The sequence below is a fragment of the Muntiacus reevesi genome, chromosome 3 (assembly GCF_963930625.1).
Source record: "Muntiacus reevesi chromosome 3, mMunRee1.1, whole genome shotgun sequence".
NCBI lineage: Eukaryota > Metazoa > Chordata > Mammalia > Artiodactyla > Cervidae > Muntiacus > Muntiacus reevesi.
The window spans coordinates 83,335,320-83,357,342 of NC_089251.1; the positions used below are offsets into that span (position 1 = coordinate 83,335,320).

Genomic DNA, 22,023 nt, shown 5'->3' on the forward strand with positions numbered 1-22,023 from the left:
TCACTAGTGCTTTTGTTATCTCACAGCTGGAAGTTTTTACCTATTGACCACTTTTCTCCAGTCCCCTCTCCCCTCGCCCTCCATCTCTGTAATCACAGGTCTGACCTCTCTTTCTGTGCGTTCAGGTTTTTATTTTATTTTTTTAAGATTCCTATATAGGTGAGATCATATAGTATTTGTCTTAGAGAAAGACTGACTTCACTTAGCATAATTCCTTCAAGGTTCATCTGAGTGGCAAATAAAACTTTTATCTTTTCATTTAGGGCTATTAGACAAACATATATTATCTGCACCCCGCGACAGATTCGAAGTGAAGTGAGAAGTAGATGGAAACGCATTTTGGAAGATTTAGGTTTTCAAAGAGAAGCAGACTCTGCTGTCAGTAACAAAACTGAGCACCATCAGTGATTCTAAAAACACAAGGAGAGCTCAGGAAATACTGTTGAGACTGGCCGAAGAGACCAGTATTTTCCCAACCAGTTGGGAGCTCTCGGAGAGATATCTCTTTGTTATGGACCATCTCATTGCACTTGATGCTGCGGAAGAGTTCTTTAAAATTGCCAGTCGAAGTTACCCCAAGAAGGCTGGGGTCCCACACCTGGTAGATGGCTAGAAAGAACTGCACTACTTTCCTTTTCCAAGTCCCTAAAGGAGTAGCTACGAGGCAGAATGGGAATTCTTCCACTGGACCCCAACAACCAACCAAAGTTGGGCAAATGTGTGCAAACGAGAATGAGCAAAAAGATAGCTAAGAGAAAAAGGATTTTGAATCCTACTAAAACCTAAGAGTTTGGATAGCTGGTCATCATGAAACTCCATGAAATGCTGAGGTTGCATTGATCTTGCATCAGAGAGTTGGTCAGTGGGCTGTTTTGTCATGGGTGATTAGATTCTATTGCCCCCATTTTGGAGAAGGAAATGGCAACCCACTCCAGTATTCTTGCCTGGAGAATCCCAGGGACAGAGGAGCCTGGTGGGCTGCCGTCTATGGGATCGCACAGAGTCGGGCATGACTGAGGTGACTTAGCAGCAGCATGTTGATCTCTAATTATGTGCCAGGCATGGGTATTAAGGATGCAGAGTGAACCCTGGCCTCTAGGGGCATGCTGCCTATGGGCTGGGGATCTGATGACAAACCATCCAATGCGCATGCAGTGTTTCACAACCAGGCCAGTTTGGGTGCCGCCCCCCCCCACCCCCCCCCCCCCGCCCATGAGACATCAGGCTAGTCTGAAAACGTTTGTCATTGTCACAACTTGGAGGGATGGGGGGTGGTGTCCTGGGGCATCCTGCTGAGTAGAGGTCAGAGATGCCACTCATCATCCCGCAGTCCACAGGACCGCTCTCACGGCAGAGAATCACGTATCTGAGCCTAGTGTCAGCAGTGTCAAGGGGGAGACCCCAGGGATAGGGAGCCGATTGTGTTCAAAGCAGCGTCCACGTTTCTAGTGCCTCCTGTGCCCAGTGCTGCCCTGCAGTCGAGGCGGTGTGCTTTATTGTCACTCGTCGTTGGGTTTAGAGGTCTGAGATGAGTCCTGAGGACATGGGAGGGGAGGAAGGGCAGGCAGAGGGGGCGGTGTGGACCACGCCCTGGAGGAGGTGACAGGAGCCCCTGGGGACTGAAGCTTATTCATTACGGCTAGAAGTTGAGGGAGAGGTAAATCAAGAAAAAGAGGAATAGCAAAGTGGAAGCCAGAGAATGGAGGGCTTTGAATGCTACACTACAGCATTTGGTCCTTATTTAGAGGCTATAGGAAGCCCAGGGGAGGTTGTAAGTTGCTGGTTTCATGTTCAGATTTGTCTCTTGGAAGGGTGACTTCAGTGTTTCAAGGAGCATTGATTGGAAGGAGACAGCTAGAGCTACGGAAGTGATTTGGGGGCTGTTGCCCCCAAATCGAGTAAGAAGTGAGTCATGGAAGTGACAGAGATGGGAGAATAGCTGAATTTCAGAGATCTAAAGGGGCTCGGATCTATCGGGACACTGGGAAGGGAGGAACCAGGGTCAGGTCATTGATTTCTGCCTTGCGGTGGCATGGACACGTGTTTTATCTTCCCTGAAGGGAGACATACAGGTCTCTTCAACGGTAACTGCAGCAGGCAGAGCCCTTGGGCGATGTCTGTCCTTCCCATCAGCTCTGGATGGTGCAGCCGCTTGGGGTACAAAGAGTGAGCCTCCCCTTCCAGCACCTCCAGCACACATGGATGGAGAGAGGACAGGGCCAGTGCAGTAACGCCTTCTTATGGAAGGAAGGGAGAATGGAAACACTCAGTAGCCACGGTTTCACATCCTGCTGGAGAGGCTAACAGGACCCCTTTTGGTTTGGCTTTGAGAGGCTCTCCTGTCCATTGTCCTTTGTAGCTCATCTCTGGGTGTATAATTCATGTCTCAGCTCGCATGTCACCTCCTAGGAGAACTTTTCTCTGAGCTCTCAGTATAAAGTAGGCATCCAGTTTTTAATTCTTGTAGCTATTGGCAGGGTGTGCAGTATCTGCCATCATCTGGTTCCTTTATTGTGTTAATTTTTCCTGCTCCTCTTAGCTGGGAATGTCAGGTCACAAGGGTGCGAGGGACCTTGTCTGATGTGTTCACTTTGAATCCTTAACATGTGGAATAATATGTGGCTCCATATATTTTTTGAAAGAATGAATAAATGAAGGAGAGAGGTATAGAATGCTGAGGGAGAAATAGGCTTTTAGTAAAAACATTTTTTGGTGGGGGAGAGGAAGATGAATTTGGTCTTGGGTGTGATGTGTTTTTTTGGAATGTTTAAGTACAGATGTCCAATAGGCCACTAAACATAAACACAGGAAGGAGACCATAATAAAGGCAGCTAGTGTTTCTCGAGTCCTTCCTTAGTGCCAGACTGTGTTCTAAGCACTCGGTATAGTGGAGCGGTGGATCTACAGAGGCAGAAGTTGAAGTGGGAAAAGCAGAGTGTGCATGGGAAGAAAGACAGGGACACAGGTCTGGGGAGACACCAGTGAATAAGAGGTGAGCAGAGAAAGAGGCTTCTCTCAGAAGCAGCAACCCCGAGACAGGGGGCCCTGGGAGAGCGTGGTATCTAGAAACCCAGGGAAGGAGGAGAAATTACTGAATGTCTCCGAGGGATCTGAAGGGTGTCTGCAGCCTTTGGCATCAAAGAAATGATGTTGGGAAGAGTTGTTTCTGGAAACCCCAGGGAAGGAGAGGTTGAGGGTTTGAGAATTTAAAGGTGGTAATGGTGGGGATCCACCAATGGAGGAGACGCTGGAAACTCCAGTTTGACTCCTGGGTCAGGAAGATCCCCTGGAGAAGGGAATGGCAACCCACTCCAGTATTCTTGCCTGGAGAATCCCATGGGCAGAGGAGCCTGGTGGGCTGCAGTCCACGGGGTCGCAAAGGGTCCGGCACAATGGAGCAGGCGTGCACAGCAGCAGAAAAGGGCTCGCGGAGAGGTGGAGTCTGAACATGCGGTCAAGGGAGAGGTTGTTCCTCAGTGGCTCCTGGGGAGGTGAGGGGTGACGGCAGCTGGAGTTGGGGAAGCGTATCTTTTAGACGGTTTCTTTGTGCTTCCCCTGAATGTTCTGATTTTTCTCGTTCTGTCATTTTCCCAGTAGAACCTTACTGGCCGCAATGTTGCCCGCTTGGTCAGGATCTGCTGGGGCCTAACGGCCCACAGTTACTGACTCAGCTGCCATCAGTCACGAGGGCAAAGGTTCTACAGGGAGTTTCTTTAAACTTCTTTGGCCAGGATCAGCTGTTATTTTTGTATTTTCTTAAGTTACTGTGACTTCACGTGGTTGCACTTTCATTCACTTCCACTCAACCTAGTTGCAGGAAAACCATCTTTCATAGATAACGCAATGGCTGTTGGCAGTTGAAATGGCTCAGTAATATCCAAAACTGGACATTTAATAGAGAGATTTAACTTAGTTTAAGAATTTAAAAATTTGCATAAACTAACTCCCCCCTTCCACCTCCTACCAAGGGATGGAAATTAGGTTTCCAATTGGAAAAGTAAAGACTGTGTTTTTATTTTTAAATTTCATTTATTTATTTATTTTGGGCTGTGTTGGGTCTTTGTTACTGCACGCGAGCTTTCTCTAGTTGCAAAGAGCAGTTTTATTCTGGTGGCTTCTTTTCTTGTGGAGCGTGGGCTCTGGGGCATGCAGGCTTAGTTGTCCTGTGGTATGTGAAATCTTCGTTCCAGGGCCTGAGATCGAACTCATGTTGCCTGCCTTGGCAGGCGTATCCTTAACCACTGGACCACTAGGGAAGTCCCAAGATGGTGTTTTTAGAATGCTCTGTTCAAATGTGAAGTATACCTTAGTTTTCTGATACAGTGATTCTAAAATGTTTTATCTTGCTTGAGGTTTTCTGAATTTCTATCTGACTTTAACATGCCTATAGGTAATAGAATGAACTAATACAGAAAATTTAAGTATATTTTTTCTCTTTGTTGCTTTTGAAAGGAACATTTGAACATATGTCTACATTTGATAGACATAATTTATTTGAGTTTTATCATAGACGCTGGATCCGAAGAAGTCCTTTGTTTTGATAATCTGTTTTAAAAAAATGTGAACAAATTATATGATAGTGTGAGAAATCTACAAGCATGGTTATCTGGAGGTGTTAATACTAACCTTCCCTGATAGCTGAACTGGTAAAGAATCTGCCTGCAATGTGGGAGACCCCTGTTCAATTCCTGGGTTGGGAAGATCTGCTGGATAAGGGATAGGCTACCCACTCCAGTATTCTTGGGCTTCCCTTGTGGCTTAGCTGGTAAAGAATCTGCCTACAGTGGGGGAGACCTGGGTTTGATTCCTGGATTGGGAAGATTCCCTGGAGAAGGGATCCGGCTACCCACTCCAATATTCTGGCCTAGAGAATTCCATGGACTGTGTATAATCCATGGGGTTGCAAAGAGTCAGACATGACTGAGCGACTTTCACTTTAACACTAACCTAATTCATCAAAAGGAAGAGTTAATGTTGCCAGCAAAGTTAACAGCATGTTTAGTGGAGGTGTCTTAACCAGACATTTGATTCCTACTGAGACAAAGTGAAATGTAGATCCTGGAAGGACAGGGTGGGGAAGGATGCTTCAGGAGGAGAGGTGTAGTTGGACAAACTCACACAAGGTACTTGGATTTTCAGAAACAGCATTGAGTATGTGATTGATACAAAGGCAGTTGAGCTTCAAAGATGAAACCTTTTGGTATTTCTCAGCTTTCTGTTGTGTGGACTTCTTTATACTCTTAAAATTCACTGAAGACTCCAAAGACCTTTTGTTTATAAAGATTATATTGATTTTTACTGTATTAGAAGTTAAAACTGAACATTTTAACATATTAACTCATTTAAAAATACCAATAAGGGGAGCTCAACTGGGTGCTTTGTGATGACCTGCAGGGGTGGGGTGGGGGTTGGGGAGTGGCGGGAGGTCCATTAGGGAGGGGATATGTGTATACACATAGCTGACTTTTAAAAATCCATGTAAAAAACCAATAGGAAAATGGGGAAAATATCAATAAGAAAATTATTCATGCTTATGTAAATAGCTTATTTTTTATGAGAAATAACTATGTAAAAAGATTAAGAAAAATGGCATTGTTATGCATTTTTTCCAATCTCATTAATACCTGATTTAATCGAAGACAGCTACATTCTCAAATCTGCTTCTGCATCCAGTCTGTCATTTGAAATACTTTAAATCATGAGAGAGAGAGTAAGAATTATATCTTAGTATTTCTAAGAAAATAATTTTGAGCTCTTTGACCTCTGAAAGGGTTTCAGGCTTCCTGGGATGGAGGTGGGTTTGGCCCTGGACCATGCCTTAGGAATCACTGAGTTGCACTTTGCGTTTCTTGAGGGTAGAGACCATTGCCTTGGTTTTCTTTTTTTCTGCTCCTTAGGGCCTAGTAAAATATTCTTTATGTTGACACCTCAGATGTATTTACTGACACAACTCACCCCTATAAAATTCCAGGGGAAGGAACCATCTGGTGAATCAGGACTGAGCTTCCGCTTCAGAATGCCTTTCCCCTTGATTAGTCATGCTCTAAGAGGATCCATCACGGTCCTTTAACTCAGCGGCCACAGAGGTGCCCCGGACTCTTTCCACTGTCTTGACGAATTTGTAGACTGGTTACACATCAAGATGAGTAGTGTAGGGAAACAATATTCCCTTTTCAGCACAGCAAGTTCTAGGAAGTCTTGGAGGTTGCTGGGAGAAAGAAGCGAGAATTGTTTCCTAGAAGCAGAATGGAAAAGTCGGTGGAAATCTTAGGGGGCTGTGCTGGCACGTGGGATCCACTCTGCTCTCCAGGAAGAGAGCATATGCATTCCTCCAGTTCGCATTTTCTGCACCAAGGCAGTGGCAGGTGGCTTGCAGAGTGAGTGGGAAGCCATAACCAACGCTCTGAGTAACAGCATTTCCATTTGCCAAATGTTATGTTACTGTTCTCCAGGCCTACAGTAGAAATATGCAAACTTAGATTGAAAAATATGCTTACTGTTAAGTTTTCAGACTTTTGAAAAAATATAGGTAAATAATATCAAAAGGTATCTTTAAAGTCATGTGGCAAATTTTGCATAAAACAAATACCTGTACAACTTACAGAGTTTATATTGGAGCAAATTTATTGATCAGCTACTTCAAGACGTATCTTCATGCATATAGTAGCATAAACATAGTTGCTTTTGCATTTGACTTCCAAAGAAGTGGATGCAAAAGCATTTTAAAACAGCATGATTTTGTCTGCTTTATCTGAGTGAGTTGGTGGCATTTTCTAACTGCTTGCCTCTCGGGCGTATAAGTCATCGTGGTATGTTCTTACTAATAGACTCTGAACTTCTTTCCCTGTCCTTTTCTTCCGGGCCGTTTATCGATGCCTTTAGCGCTTCAGCATGGAAGGGATCTCAAATGTCATTCAGAATGGCCTCCGCCACACCTTTGGAAATTCAGGTGGAGAGAAACAGGTGCTCAGTTATCCTTATTTTCCTCATTCTCTGCTTTTTCATTCACTGTGTAAGTTAAGGTCCTGAAAGCGGGCAGTCTCACTAATTTACTAAGACTATTGCTTAAAAGAGAGAAATGAAAGTTCATTATATTTACAGCCTTGATAAAGCATAGTATTTCCCTTTAGGAAAAAGCGTTTTTCAAATTGGACAATAAATGCATTCTTAATACATGTTTTAGAGCTCTATTTTTCACTCTTACTTTTAAACAAGTAGATATGAATGTATTGATTTAATGAATTGCATGCATAGAATATATAGTTGTGAAAATAACTAAACTAGAATATGCTACTGTAATTCTGAATGTTTAAGAAACAAGATCTCATCTGGAGGGAAAGAAAGCCAGATGTTGGTATCATTTAGACTATAGTTCTAGGTCAAACTGTCTAGAATTACCTACTTTTAAATGAAATTTATGTGTTTTTAAGATGTATCACGTGGCCAGTCAACCCCATTGTTCCCTGAATGAGGCATGAGAGATTATTAGTATAAAATCACACATGGATATAGATATATAGTAAAGTGTGTAATGTTATTTATAGTGTTAGTTATATTAACTTTTTTTAATGGCTTAAGGAATGTCCCGAGCATAGGAAATACATCTATATTGAGTGTGCTTAGTATTACCTTTTACAATTGAAACCTTCACATTAAAAAGAAAATCTTCTTTACTTCTGAAGTGAAGATTGGGAAAGTGTGCAGAGTATAGCTTGTAGGCAGTTTATCAGAGTAAGGCATTTGAGCCTAGGCTTTTACTGCAGATAGTTCTGTTTTGCTCAGGAAGAGAAATAATCGACTTCTTCACGCTGACATTTGCACCTCAGAAGTGGGCTCCATTAAGGGATGGTTGATTTTTTTTTTTTTTAATTCTAATGCCTCTCACCTTTCTCAAACCCACAAAATGGCAGAATACCTTCCAAACTGACCCAGCGTGTGGGAGTGGGGCAGGAAGGCCTGAAAGTGTGGTCAGACAGCATGTGTGCCAGCATGTGGCTTCCTGGTCCTCCTTCAAGTGGCCTGACACGCATGCTGTTAGTGATGCCCCAGGAAGACATGTTTCTGGCTTCCTGTGTATTCTTTACAAAGAAATGTTTTCGGTTATACAACTGGGCATCACCTTGGAGAGGCCTACACCAAAAAGATGGTGGAAATTAAGTTTCTTAAATATTGACTAATTCATTGTAAGCAGTTACTGTTAAGCAAGTCTGTTTTGTTTTTTGATTATGCATGGCATAAAATTGCTCAAAGAGGATTAGGAATAGAGCTGCGAGTTAGGACTGGGGCTAAATAATGGGTGCACCTGGAGATTTCAAGTTAAAAAAAACAAACTAGTAGATCTCTAGATAAACACATGCAGAATACATTGAGCTGTACATTTTTTTGGTGGAGTGGTCAGAAGAGAATCTGGACAATGAGTTTTAGATTATGCTTTCATGGGACATAGTTATAGAATATTAGTGATACTTGTGAGCCTTATAGTAGTGAACCAGATAGTTTGTCTCAATATCAAACATGAATTTTCATTATTCATTAGGCCCATCTCTCCTTTCACTTTTCTCTTTTCCTTTAATACCTTTATGCATTTATAACTACTTACACAATAATTTAAAATAACAGTAATACATCTCTAAAATTACTTGGGTTTTTCTTTTTTAGTTTTTGGAGAAAATTGGAATGCGTTTTTAAAATTGTCAAGTTACCCATGTGACTATATTGTTTAACCAGGAAAAAATGGTCTGAAACAGAATCATTTAACTGCTGGGAACTATTTTGTTATGCAGAATGGTTATGTATTTGCGTTTAAATTACCATTTCAAAAGTTTGTTGAAATATGCAAGGAGAATGTTAGATAAGACTTCACTTTAACAATGAACAAATTGGGCAGATCACCCTCCTACACCTCCTTCTGTGAAATTTTCAGTAACTGAAAAGAGAAAAATCGATATTTATGTAAACAATGGGCTTGTATGAAATAGAGGTGGGCAAAAAAAATGAGCTCTGGCTGAGATAGTAAGATACCTGTGTTCATTGTTAAAGTGGCTCATGTTTCATGTTATAAAACAAACCTTCTAGTAACTATATCACATTTTTACAGAGAAGGGAATGCAGATTCAAGTGACTTTTTTTTTTAACTTGGCAGTACTTGACAACAGTCATTCCTTATGAGAAAAAAAATGGACCGCCATCTGTTGAAGATCTTCAGATATTAACAAAAAGTAAGCAAAGATGAAATTAAACTGTTACCTTATTTACTTTTGCTGATTCCGAACACTTATTTTAGTTGTTGCTGCTGCTGTTTTATTTTGTCAATTTAGGGTAGCGTATGATGGATCTCATCATTTATTCTTTCGAGAAGGAAAACATAAATGGCTGTGACATCAAATCCAACTCTCACTCTAGAGCTGATTTGTATTTTTCCTGTTTTTCTTACCTTTTGAAACATTTACAAGCTGAACTTTTTGGGGAAAAAATGGAACTTAATTTTCCATCACCTATTGTATGTTTAAGAATATTCAGTAAAATAAGTGCTTCATGGATCTTATATTAATATGACTGTCAGTATCTCAGTAGGAAAGACTTAGAAGTGCAGCCTAAAACACTCCTTTCTTAGGAATGCAGAGACGAAGGTAGGTAGTTACAGGTAGAAAATAAATTGATAATAATATTTTAAGTACTTATTCACTAAGCAAGTGTTTATTGAAGGCCTTCCCTGGGCCACGCTGTTCTGGGCACTTGGGTACTTCAGTGAACAAAGCAGACAAAAATACTCCACCTTCAGTGGGCTTGCATTATAAAATAATTTGTTAGACTTAAGAGACATTCAATATAATGTGTGTCTATAATAGCTATAAATGAGCCCTAAATTCTGGTTCTGTCCCTGTTATTTACAGGCATTTCTGTTGGTCACAGTGAAAAATTAGGATTAACATATTTGCTCTATTTATCTTATAGTAAATAGATTAATATATGTATAATTTGGTACAGGTCAATCACTTGGCTTTGTTTTTCTTGAAAGGATTGAATTTGCTCATCTATTAGGTTCCCTCTAATCATAAATGTTTGCAGTAACTGTAAATTAAAGAGGGAGCCATATGAGAGAACATCACATGAGTGGTTATTAATGATGATCTGGATTTTGGAACTTGGGGCTGTGGAGGCATAGGTAGAGGGAGCTTGAGGAAAGAAGTGTGTTATTTGCAAGCAGCCTGCCTGCTAACTTGAAGCTTTTTTTTTTTTAAAGAATTAATTTTTTATTGGAATTTTAGGATTGACATATTCTTCCCTTTGAACAAAACTTTAAAACATTTCAAGGTTATGTGATGCCAGTCTGTCTAAAAGAATTCACAGATCAGGTGGGCGGCCAGTCCTCCATGTTTCAGGAGGAAGTTATGAGTGTCCAAGGCCGCATAACAGGATTCCTTGGTGGTCCAGTGGTTAAGACTCTGTGCTTCCACTAGGAGAGTGGCTAATAACAGAGCCACCTCTTATAATTCCCAGTCCACTGTGCTTTTTAATAATGCTGACTTTCGGTGTGTGATCTTATGTAGAGCTGAAAACAAATGTAAAATATGATTGAAAACAGAAATACTGAACATAAGTATTTCTCTAAGAAGGGAACAGAAATACTGCCTAGAAGCCAGGACCTACTGAGAAATCTCAGCTTCTCAGATCAAGAACAAGCACATACTTGGCCAAACCAAAGTCCTCATAATTCCCACATTGAAATGCCCTAGGCACAGAGTCTTAGACAATGTCTTTGTAGACTGACACAACTTGGAATTTGGGGTAAGCGCGTGAATGTACAGTGTGTGAATGAGTATCCAAGTTAATATACTATATACTATATCAAGATAGTAGATGGAAGGATGACCTTTACTATGAAAGTTTAAAAGAGCTTGTCTCTTGAAAATTTGGGGGAGAATCTGAGCCTCTGCCATTCCTACCTGTAGATATACTGCAGGGGAAGCTCTGGAGACAGTCAGTGTTTAGATATGTAGCCTTCCTCATAAAAGCTGCTGGAGGTGCAATAATAGTAGTAATAAGAATTAGAACACTGTTAGTAATGATGGTGATGCTTACATAGTGTGTATTATGTGCCAGACGCTACTTGAAGGTCCTTCATGTCTAAATTGGTAACTCGATACTCACGATAACCCTGTGAGACAAGTCTAATTATTATTCTCACTTCACAGATGAGGAACAGGGTGGTTAAGTCACGTGATCACAGTCCCGCTGCTAGAAGTGGCTGAGTCAGGCTTTAAACTAGGCTGTCTTGTCATACGTCTGGGGGAGAACGGTGAGGATGCTCCAGAGAGTTTGAGTTGGCAGTCAGCTGTGAAAGGGCAGTAATTCTTTGTGGGTTTATCTGAACCCAGGTGGTCTAGATGTTTTTAAACCATTATAATAGTATCTGTGTCTTCTGTTCTGTCTTTGCTTAGCGATCAAATTGTCAAAGATTCTCTTTAGAATGAGGCTGACTCACCCAGGTTCCTCTGCCATTTTAAGGAGCAGGCAGCCTGGCAGGGTGCTGGCTTTATGGAAGTCTGTTCTTCATTTTATTCTTTTCTTTCAAAAGTTTCTGAGAAGGCTGACAGATAATGCTCCTTGGAGAGTGCAGCTAGCTCTTCATTTTTCTAAGAGTTTCTCCAGCTCATGAGACCTCAGCACTGAGGTTCTCCTTCCCAGAGCTCATAGAAGCGCACATTTTGGTAACTTGCTTGCCAGTATTTATGAAGACAAAACTGAGTCTCTGTGTAATAAACCCAGTTAGTTCCTCTTTCCTGCCTCACTGTTTAGAAATTTTAAGTCAAGGAAATAGCTCTCAGGTAGCTTAATATTCTTACCTGAGTGAGGACTTATTCAATAAATTCTTGTCCATTTGCAGTTGAAGTCTTTCATCCAGAAGATAATCAATTTGCATGAATTGTTTACACTGTGTAATTAAGACTAAGGCTAGAATGATAGAGATTGTCTGAATTTGAAATCATTGTTTTCCTTCTCCTTTTATTTTACAGTTCTTCGTGCCATGAAAGAGGATAGTGAAAAAGTCCCAAGCTTGTTAACAGACTATATCCTGAAAGGTGAGTTTTTTTTTTTCCTTTTTTTTAAGCTGCTTATTTCGTATTGGGGTAAAAAGGTAAGTTTTAGAATAGTGTATGTGCAGTAGTTGGGAAGTTTTGATTAGTCAATAAATGCATCATCTTGCTAATAGATTAAAAAGTAACTTCTAAATGTACAACTTTTCTTTATTGTATTTTGCAGCATGAGGATAGATATGTAACTTACTTATGCTCCCAACATAATAAAGCATGGTTATATAAAATTTAGTTTTTATTTGAGGTCCTGAGCTGGAAATAATTTTCACAGCTAAATTATAAACATCGAGGAAGGTAGTGGAGGAAATATGGAGATATTGCCATAATTATGTGTCTTGGGTCTTGACACTGGGATTTGAGAAAGGTGGCCTCTGCCATCTTGGGGACAATAGAAGGAGAAGGACAGATGAAAGAAGAAACATTCAGATCAGTTAACCATCTCAAAGGGACTATGGATGGGATTGGGTAAGGGACAGGGAAGGTAGGGAGAAAGAGAAAAAGAATGGATGTACACAGAGCCAGGGCAGTGAAGAATGAGCTGTAGATCTTAGGAGCAAGATCAGGATCACACAGGATGGGAACAGTGATGAGGCAAAGAAGATTGTTTGAGACTTTAATGACATCACCTGCTTTGCTGAGGAAAGAACAAAATTTGGATAATAGAGGGACTGAAGATCTTACTTAATTCCAGGCAAAGCTAATACTTTTAAATGAAATTGTTTCTTTGAAGGTACCAGTTTTTCAGGTGGCAGACTTTCAGGGCATCATAGGATGCACCCTATAGTGCTTGGTCCAGGTTGGAGAGCAGTCCCCTCCTCTGGCCACACTGTTCTTCTTTGGGTTCTCACTCTTCTCCACCAGGAGTTGCTAACTGAACAGAAGTCTGGGATTTGTGAGATGTTCAGGAACTCAGATGGGACTGTTCCTCAATCATAGCTTGATATAGGAGGAGCTAGCATGAAGTGAATAGTACATAGTATCACCTGTAAGGCCAGATGTGGAGCTGGCCACTAAAGGGTTAATGGGGAGGGGGTTTAGGAAAGACTAAATTGGCATGATCGTTTTTTTTAAAATAAGCCGTGTTTTCTGATGGAGGGCTGTCTCTTCCTGTTACAGTCTCAACTTTCTGAAAACAAAAACCTGACATCTCTGTTTGCTTTTGTGTTGTGCTAGCACTGGTATGAAAGCTGGATTGTTCTGAGGTTTGTTCTTTATCGACGTGAATCAGGAATGAGATGCACGTAAAGAACATGTCTTAAGTTTCAATTGGCGTGGGTTACTGGGGTACTGCCGTGAGAGCCAGGGATAGAGCGAGCTTCCCAGACACTCTCGAGCTCTTTTATCATCAGACTTCACGGGAGAATTGTGTGACCCAGAGAGCAGAGTGCTCTGGAGGGAAGTGATTTTTACTTTTCCCCCTGAAAACCCAGGAGTGCAACTGTGACCCTGTCTCAAGCGTCCCCTCCGCCCCACTGCCCCCTGTCCCGGTGACCCAGTTCCCGCCCCACCTGCCAGCCCACCTCTAGGTAAACGGTGCCAGCCGTTGACAAGCTGCCTGTGTGCGTGTGCTGTGGTCTGGTCTGGGCTTTGTATTGTAAGGACTGGGTGGAAAAGCAGCTGGGGTTCAGAAGGAGTGACTCTATAGTCCAAGAAAATGAAGAGGGGAGGGTAACACACTCAGAGGTGTGCACATGCTTGGGAAGGTGAGGATAGAAGGCGATTCAAACTGCTCTTTTCCACCCATTCTGGAAGTCCACAGCCACTTACTGATTTCTCTTCCTTGGGGATCAGTAGAACACTTTACCTGGGAAGGGGGTATTGTTCAAGGGAGAACTCTTCATCCCCTTTCTTGGTGGAACTTTCTCCTTGTTTTTAACGCCGGTGACTATGGGTTACATGTGTGTGTGTGTTAGTCGCTTGGTCATGTCTGTTTAAGGGAGAACTCTTCATCCCCTTTCTTGGTGCGACTTTCTCCTTGTTTTTAACGCTGGTGACTATGGGTTGTGTGTGTGCATGTGCATGTGTGCGTGTTAGTCGCTTGGTTGTGTCTGACTCTTTGCGACCCCATGGACTGTAGCCCACCAGGCTCCTCTGTCCATGGGGATTCTCCAGGCAAGAATACTGGAGTGGGTTGCCATGCCCTCCTCCAGGGGATCTTCCTGACCCAGGGATCAAACCCACGTCTCTTATGTCCCCTGCATTGGCTGGTGGGTTCTCTACTCATAGCCACCTGGGAAGCCTGGCTGCCTACATATACCGCCATTTTAATTTCAATGCAAAGGTGAGAAGTGAAAGGTAGAAAAGTGGCCTCATTTGACCCAAGATGGGGTGGATGCTGTATGGGCTACTAAGCTTCTATTTCCCACCACTGCTTAATTGCTCCACTGCAGCCTGCTCTATCCCAGCGCTCAACTTTGTACCAAAGGCTAGTGTAGCTCTGGCTGCCACTGTGCTGATCCAAGATAGGAAGAAAGTGGTGTGCAGAAACTCGCTTCCTTCTTTGACTTCACCAGTGAGCCGTCTGCTGGGTTACAAGCAAGGCTGTTATAGGTTTGTATCTCTAAGTGGTACCCTGAGAGACATGACCTCTTGGCATCTCATTTCTGGACAATTCTAATCAGTGTGTCTTGAGAAAACTTTTCGATGTTGGGTATACCCAACAAAAATGCTACTATAGATCCGTATTATAGTTTTCATTGTTTAATGGCATTTTTTATATACATATAGAATGTATATAAAATACATATATAAATGTATATAAATATATATATACATCTTAGGTAAATGTATACAAAATATGCATTTCTAGTCAAAAAAATTTTTTTTCTTCCTCTAGTTCTGTGTCCTACATAGGGCAGCATCACTTCAGGAACAGCTTTATCCTTCGTGGGCAACAAGCTACAATTCCTATAGCATTATTCTGAAAGCTGGCTACTACTACCTTCCTGCTATTGGAAACTCAGGACACCTGAACTTGGGTTTGTGATTCAGTATTACTAGATCATGCCTTCTCTAATTCTTTGTATCTTGAACTGAGAGAACCATGGCACTATTTTGAATTCTAGAGGTTTTTTTGTTGTTAAATACTAACAATTATGAACTCTTCTGCAACTCTATAGAGTAAGGGGGAGTGATGTTCACTGTGCACATGCAGCTATATTTTTCATTAACGGACAGTACGTCTGAGTTTTTACGGCTTTCTAGATCTAAACTGCACTCACTCAAGAACTAGATTAAAGCATTGAGAGATTTATACTATAGTTGTTCTTCAGTGATGGCAAGTACCAACACTGATTTTTTTTTTTAAATAAGAGAACTGTCAGTATAAACATTACCTACCAGTATTGTCCAGAGAGACTGAAACTTGGAGTTTTTGGAAGAAGGGAAACCAGAATATACATTATCTTGGCTTAATACTTTGTCAAAATCAAAACACCTAGAGATGGTCCATTTTAGGGCTTGCTGTGTGTCTCACCGTTGTTCAGGTTTTAACCATTAAGACGACATTCACTTTCAGAATCTTGTATTGTTTAACTTTAGATGTTTCCATGTTTCATTTCCCATGTCTGTGAAGAAGTGTCCTTAAAAGGAATTGGTATCTTTTAAGGTGCTTAAACCGTATGCTGCAGCAGTGCCTGTTCCCTATTATTACTGTATTTTATTCATGCCTGTGTTTTCCTGAAGCACTAATTCTAGGAACAGCTACTCATGGATCCATCCCTAGACATGAAACACCTTTGCCAGTTCCAATCAAGTCAATTCTATTTAATAAATGTTGAAAAAAAGTAGCATACGTTTGAGAGCTTTTTTTTTTTTAAATTTTTCTTCTCTTAACCATGCTGGATTCTTCCCCTTGCTATTCCACACACTGTCTTATTACAGAGCATGAACTGGTGAAATCTTGATTAGCCTCATGCTAAGTGGGGGCGTGGGGGGAGAGGAGCATTTTTCAGATAGTGATAAGCTACTGTGGAATGTCAGAAGTCTTTTCCTGGGTCTGTGAAACGTTCCCGACAGCCTCTTCCCATCACCAACATGAATGTAAGTAGAGTCTAATTAGCCATCGGACTTTTCAGGTCCCACTTAAAACATCTGTTGAGTGTCCAGAGCCCACTGTGTTCCTCACTCTCCTTAGTAAGGGACATGAAGACGGCAGCAGGTCAGTTTGGAGTTTGATGCCAGCATTGCCATCTCTCTAGGGCATGTGGAAGTGGAGATGGTTCCTTGTTTTATTCATGTCTTGATAGTGAATATGTGAACAATTTGTCCCATGCTCTTGAATTGATGAAGAGTCTTACCAATACAAGAATATTAATTGAAGCTAATCTGAATTTGTAAAAATTGTCTCATACAAGAGGGCATACTAAAGAGCAGAAGAGCTGTCTTCTGAAGCCACTCAACAATGGTCTGTTTATAGTTCCTTCTTAAGTTGATGCATCTGAACTGTATGAAAAAAATGCTATTTTTTCCGATCAACTCAAAGTCCCTTTTTAATGAGGGCTCCCTGATTTTGCTTGGTAACCTCATTATTCTTTAGCAGTAAGCCCTAGGGTTTCCCACTGCAGCCCCTTTCCTACACATGATGAATGACATTAATGATGAGATGGGCATATTTGATTGGTGACTGACAACAGGTAGATTTTAAATTTCCCTCATAGCAGCCTCTCTGGGCTGTGCACTTGCGGTGGGGATCGGGGTGGCGGAGGCCCCTTTTCTGTCTCACAAGGATTCCTTGGGAAAGGCCTGCCTTCTGAGCAAAGCACTGGGGCTATCTGTGATGCTGGAGATTCACGGAACTGTCAACCTTAACATAAAAGGATGAGTCATCTTTCACATCGCAGACAGAATCTTTCTGAAAGCGACATCATGTGATTTGGATTCAAAGTGTTTATTTGTTGCCAAGAATCAAGTTGCAGGTAATCCTCTTACAGCCTTGTTTTTTGAAGAAAACAAACTAGAACTACAGTGCACTCCAAGTGCCATATATCTATTTTATTCTTCAGGAAATTATATTTTTCTTTTACAGAGCACAACAGGAACCAAAGTAAAAGAGTAATAGATACAGCACTCAGGATAAATCAAATCTTTAAAATAATAATAAAAAAAATTTACACCTTGTCCTATATCCTGTTAGTATTTTCATAATATGGCCATGATTGAAAAAAACAAAAAGCAAGCATTTACAATTTTTTGATAGACTTTTTATGCCAGGAATGGTTAATTGTCAACAAAAATTTATACTAATCAGGCTGATGTAAATCTATTTTGGTAGCATATCATTAACAAATTTATTTTGGAGATAGATAAAAATATTGCCCCTTGATAATAAATCTTTTTTTTTTCTTTGATGCAAACAGCTAGAACACCTTTTTCTTTTCCTTTTTTTTTTTTGATATTCTAAGGCAAAAGAAATGGTTAATCTTCAGATTAATAAATTAGGTCATTATAATAATAAATTAATTTTTTTTAAAGTTCAGCAACCTCTGTCCAAGTATTTACAACAATACTTGAAAGTTCCTTTACAAAACAGAACACGTTTTCTTTTCACATTAAGCATACTGGGTATCTGTGTCTTTCACAACAAGCATTTTTAAAAGAAAAAAAAATCAATGCAACAAATGGGTAATTAGTATAAAAGTGCTAAGAGCTGTTTGAAAAGTTTAACACTATAGTATACAGTCAGTTACATCTGAGGCAAACTACGACAAACTTCCAGCTTATTATGGACAATATTCCAGTAGTTGTTTCAAACAGTTGTTTGAAAGGAAAAAAAAAAAAAATCCAGGAGCTGATTAGTGATGCAGCTAAAACTGCCATTGATGTCTCTGGCCAATGAGCGAATTGAAAACCGAAAGCAAATCCAAATGAAGAATTTAATAAAGGAATACCTTCTCCATGGCAGGTATGGGGCTGACTGCTCAAGGCGTGTGCATACACACACATACACTCACACTCACACACACATTTCTCTTCCCAATTAAACTGCAGGTAGAATGAGATTCTGTGTTAATCAAAAATTTGTGATGGAATGCCTGTTTGTTTTTGTTCTGGTTAAAATCTCATAAAAATACATTCAACAGGAAAACATAAAATTGTATGTGTATAAATATATATGCATATATATATTATATACACACGCACACAAATACTTTTGTTTTTCTGAAGCATAAGAGTTACATAAATATTCCTATAATTGCTAGAGTTTAAAGAGGCATAATTTTTTTTTTTGAGCTTCAACCAAGGTGCTTGAATAATATACAATTAAAATGAAGTAGTTTCTATTTTGTAGATTCAGTATATAATAAGGAAAAAAAAATATCCCCAAACAGTCTTTTTTTAAAAAAAAGTTTCTTTTTAAGCTAGAGCTTCAATGAAAACTATGAACAACCAACAACAGAAGAAAGCGACAACAAACAAGGAAGTGTAGCCCTGGAAATAAATGCCTGGTGACCTCACCCTCTCCTCCTTCCTGCCACGTGGCCATCAGAAAAGCTCCAGTGCTCACATCGAGAAACGACTCGGGTCCTGATCATCTGCTGACTCTGCTAGGAACTGGCTGATTGGCTCGGAAGAAAAAAGAAAGCAGCAAAAAGTATAACTGTGTAGATCCTTAATCACCCGCTTTAGAGAAACGTGGCTACCCCATGTCTCCTGCTTCCTCACCGCCTACTGCAGCTGTGACTATAGAAAAGAAGCGTGTGGCTGGAGGCCTGGGGTGGCTATCAAAAGGGTCTGGTGCCCTTGTCTATGGTCTAAGGTGGTTACAGGCAGAAGGATCGCAGGGCCTGTTTTCCTGCTCGCTCAGGCCTGAGCTTTGCAGTGACCAGTGCAGTCTTCCGAGCAACAGGAAAAGATATCCTCTGGGCCACTGGACTGGACTTCTCCCAGAGCCGAGCTGACCAACTGTGTCTTCCACCACCGCCCCCCTCCCACCCATTCTCCCCAACCAAACTCACTGTCCCCGCCCCCAAGTTTCTCTACAGCTATATTACAAGCAAATACATCTTAGCAACTTTGAAACCTTTGGTTCTAAGACACCACTTGGTCAGTGATCTTGAGGAGGAGTGGGAATGCTTGCTCTGCATGCCGCTGCCGACAGAGCCCAGCCCAGGAGTTCCTCAGCGCTGTACATCAAGTCACAATCCAATACAATCCACTAAGCAAGTGCACGAATTCGAGTTTACTTTTTTAAAAGCAGACTGAGTCGTTTTTCTGTCTTTCAGAACCTCGCTGGTGCTGCCTGTCTTCACACCGTTTGGTAGAAATTGTCTGCCTGTAGGTGGTTCTGCTTCTGCATGCTGTAGAAGCCACTGAATCTCGCGTCTGGTTCCGCGATTCTCAGCATTCTCTGGGAACCGTCCACCTGGACCCGGGTTCCTTTCTTGCAGTCCACAGATACCAGCTGATTATTTAAAGAGGAAGGCTATTTCATAGGAGGAGGGGGGGGGGGAGAAAACCATAAAGAATTAGCTGCTTTATGTATCTTGAATCAGCAGTTATCTAGGCCTCATTCGAGTGAGATAACAACATCAAAGCACATGGATGAGCAGACTGCATGGGCTAACAGCCTGTTCTGGAGTCAGCTACACTTTTTTGGGGGGGGGGGGGGGGCCACACTGCATGGCACATGGGATCTTACTAGCTCCCTGATCAGGGATTGAACCTGTGCCTCCTGTAGTGAAAACAGAGAACTTTAACCACTGAACTGCTGGGGAAGTCCTTCCTACCAACTATACTGGGATACTGAAAAACTGTGTTTAAAGGTAAAATGCCAATAAATGATGTCAAACAAGGGGGAGATAAAAGAACTGAGAAAATACTGAAGTGACATAATTATTTTCAAATACTTGAAGTACAGATCAGTTCTTAAGAGAGTTGAAGGATGAATGGAAGGTACCAGGTCGGCAGCTGTTAAGATAAATGGACCATTTCGAATCACTCAGGCTGTAGAATGAGCATGGCGGTTTGGGCCAGTCCCTCTGTCTCCAGCCACAGGCTTTCCCCAGCTCTGCAGGTGGGGACTGTCCCCTACATTCCTGTATCCCAACCCAGCACATGCCCAGCCCAGAGGCAATTCACGTATTTGTCAGAGAAAATCAGAGGCAGGCTATTCCATCTGATAAATTTTGTGAAAGGGTTATCTGGATGATAAAATGGCTGTTTTCAATTCTTGAGTAAATGAATTACTTCCTACTTTTTAAAACAGGCAGGTTGAAGCCCTTTGTGTTGACAGCAAATACATGTTCTTTCTGTAATATGAAATCTGCCTTTCTCCACCCTGTCTGGTGTTATTTCACACAATCTCTCCGTCTGTTGCTGCCCTTCTCCTCTCTGCTTGCCTTTGACATGTTTCCCTGTCCTTTGGACTTCTGTACATCTTCATAAGCTTTCAGTTCTCCTCTTTCCCTCTTTTGAGTGTTATCTTCTACCCTTGTGATTTTTTTTTCCTCTCCCAATTCTATGTTGATAGATGACTGAGAAATACCAAGTGATCAAGTTTTAATTTCTAATATAAACAACAATGAATTAAACAAATACCCCTGGATTGATTCCTATTTGAAAACTTTAAATTCAGCTAATTGGACCTGTGGAAAAGGTCGGGTTCGTTAACTGATGGATGATGGAGAATTCATTCAGTGACTGACCTAGCCCCAGGCAAGTACTATGTATCTGATCACTACAGCCTGATGTACGTTTGAGGCCATGAAGAACAAAGTAAAATTCAGCTGGTAGAGCAGATATCCAGCAATTAAGGGAATACAAGCATGGAGGCTTTCCTAGTTTGAAGAGGCTGAAACTTTGTCAGGACAATACCTTAGTTGGTGTTCGATACCAGCAAAGCAGTGGTATCCACTGTTTCTTCTGATTGATGAACAGGAATGCTATTATGATAGAGAGGCCTATTACTATAGGAACCACAACCGAGGCAATGGAGTCCACTGAAGCATCTTCTGAGTTCAGCCTGGTATTATCTCTGTAATCTATCTGGGGGTGACCCATGTCTAGGAGAAAGAAAAAAATTACAAGCATTTATTACCTAAACCAGAATTTTTAAGGATTATCTTAATTACCCTACAAGTAGAGATCAGTGGATTGGTTTTATTGCTTCCCAGTACTTTAAGGCTAAAACATGATTAAAGTCTAATGTGGATCCAAAGAGCTCTTATGAAAGGGCAGAGCTCTTAGGATGGATGTAAAAAAGGAAATATTAGAGTGAGAAGGTTTAATAACTGGACAGGATGATGCTGATTCTAGCTAGTCAAGAAAATAAGATTCTTATGTAGACTTTAAAAATGACTAAAAATATTTTGATTAATGTTAACCTTTATGGTCCTCCTAAGATTCTGAAACAGAAACATCAGCTTTCCTCCCTGCTAATTTATGCTAGCAAACAGGAGGTGAGGACAAAGTACATGCTTCTACTTAGTAGTGTAATAGATAAGACTAATTAGTAGTGCACTTGTAAAAACCAAGCCAGGATCAAAAGCTCGGTCTGTTGGTTGATATTTCAGTTTACTGAGCTCTGAGCAAAAATGCCTTACTTTTCATAAACTTAATGAAAATTCATTGGGCCTGTTAGATCATTTTCCTGTATAAGGGACATTTAATTTTGCTCTTATAAATGATGGGTCTTCTTGTTCTTTTAAATCACCTTTCTTTAACAAAGGTAAATATACAGCCATCAGGAGCACTCTGAAAATGTCCTTATTTTGTTTCAAGTGAACCTCTGTAGTCAGGATCAGGTTAGTGAAAGATGCAGAACACATACAGTGAAAAGGACCTGATTTTGAACTGTTTTGAAGACTCAGCTCATGAAGCAGCACAGCTTTGTGATGTTAATACTGTCTTTAATTTAAAACTCAGATTTTTATTAATATACTTGTATGTGTTTGTGGGGGGATGGAAAGAAGGGACCCTTCCTAGT

The 22,023-nt window shown here is 41.0% G+C and overlaps 2 protein-coding genes across 3 annotated transcripts in view; one reads left to right on the plus strand and one right to left on the minus strand.

The window, feature by feature from the left end:
* Positions 1–15,886, plus strand: part of FEZ2 (fasciculation and elongation protein zeta 2) — a 43,993-nt gene extending 28,107 nt beyond the window's left edge. The window contains exons 6-9 of one of the 2 annotated variants that reach the window (XM_065927396.1): positions 6,883–6,963; positions 9,143–9,218; positions 12,018–12,083; positions 14,935–15,886. In XM_065927396.1, the coding sequence (XP_065783468.1) occupies positions 6,883–6,963; positions 9,143–9,218; positions 12,018–12,083; positions 14,935–14,951 (240 nt within the window). In that variant the 3' untranslated portion in view covers positions 14,952–15,886. The remainder of the gene's footprint in view (positions 1–6,882; positions 6,964–9,142; positions 9,219–12,017; positions 12,084–14,934) is intronic. The other variant, XM_065927398.1, reaches the window with a different exon arrangement.
* Positions 15,887–17,069: 1,183 nt separating this feature from the next.
* The window catches only part of CRIM1 (cysteine rich transmembrane BMP regulator 1), a 203,265-nt gene continuing 198,311 nt past the window's right edge, over positions 17,070–22,023 (minus strand). Inside the window, exons 16-17 of the mRNA XM_065929441.1 lie at positions 20,913–21,100; positions 17,070–19,521 (exon numbers count right to left, since the gene is read on the minus strand). Of these exons, the coding sequence (XP_065785513.1) occupies positions 19,345–19,521; positions 20,913–21,100 (365 nt within the window). The 3' untranslated portion in view covers positions 17,070–19,344. The remainder of the gene's footprint in view (positions 19,522–20,912; positions 21,101–22,023) is intronic.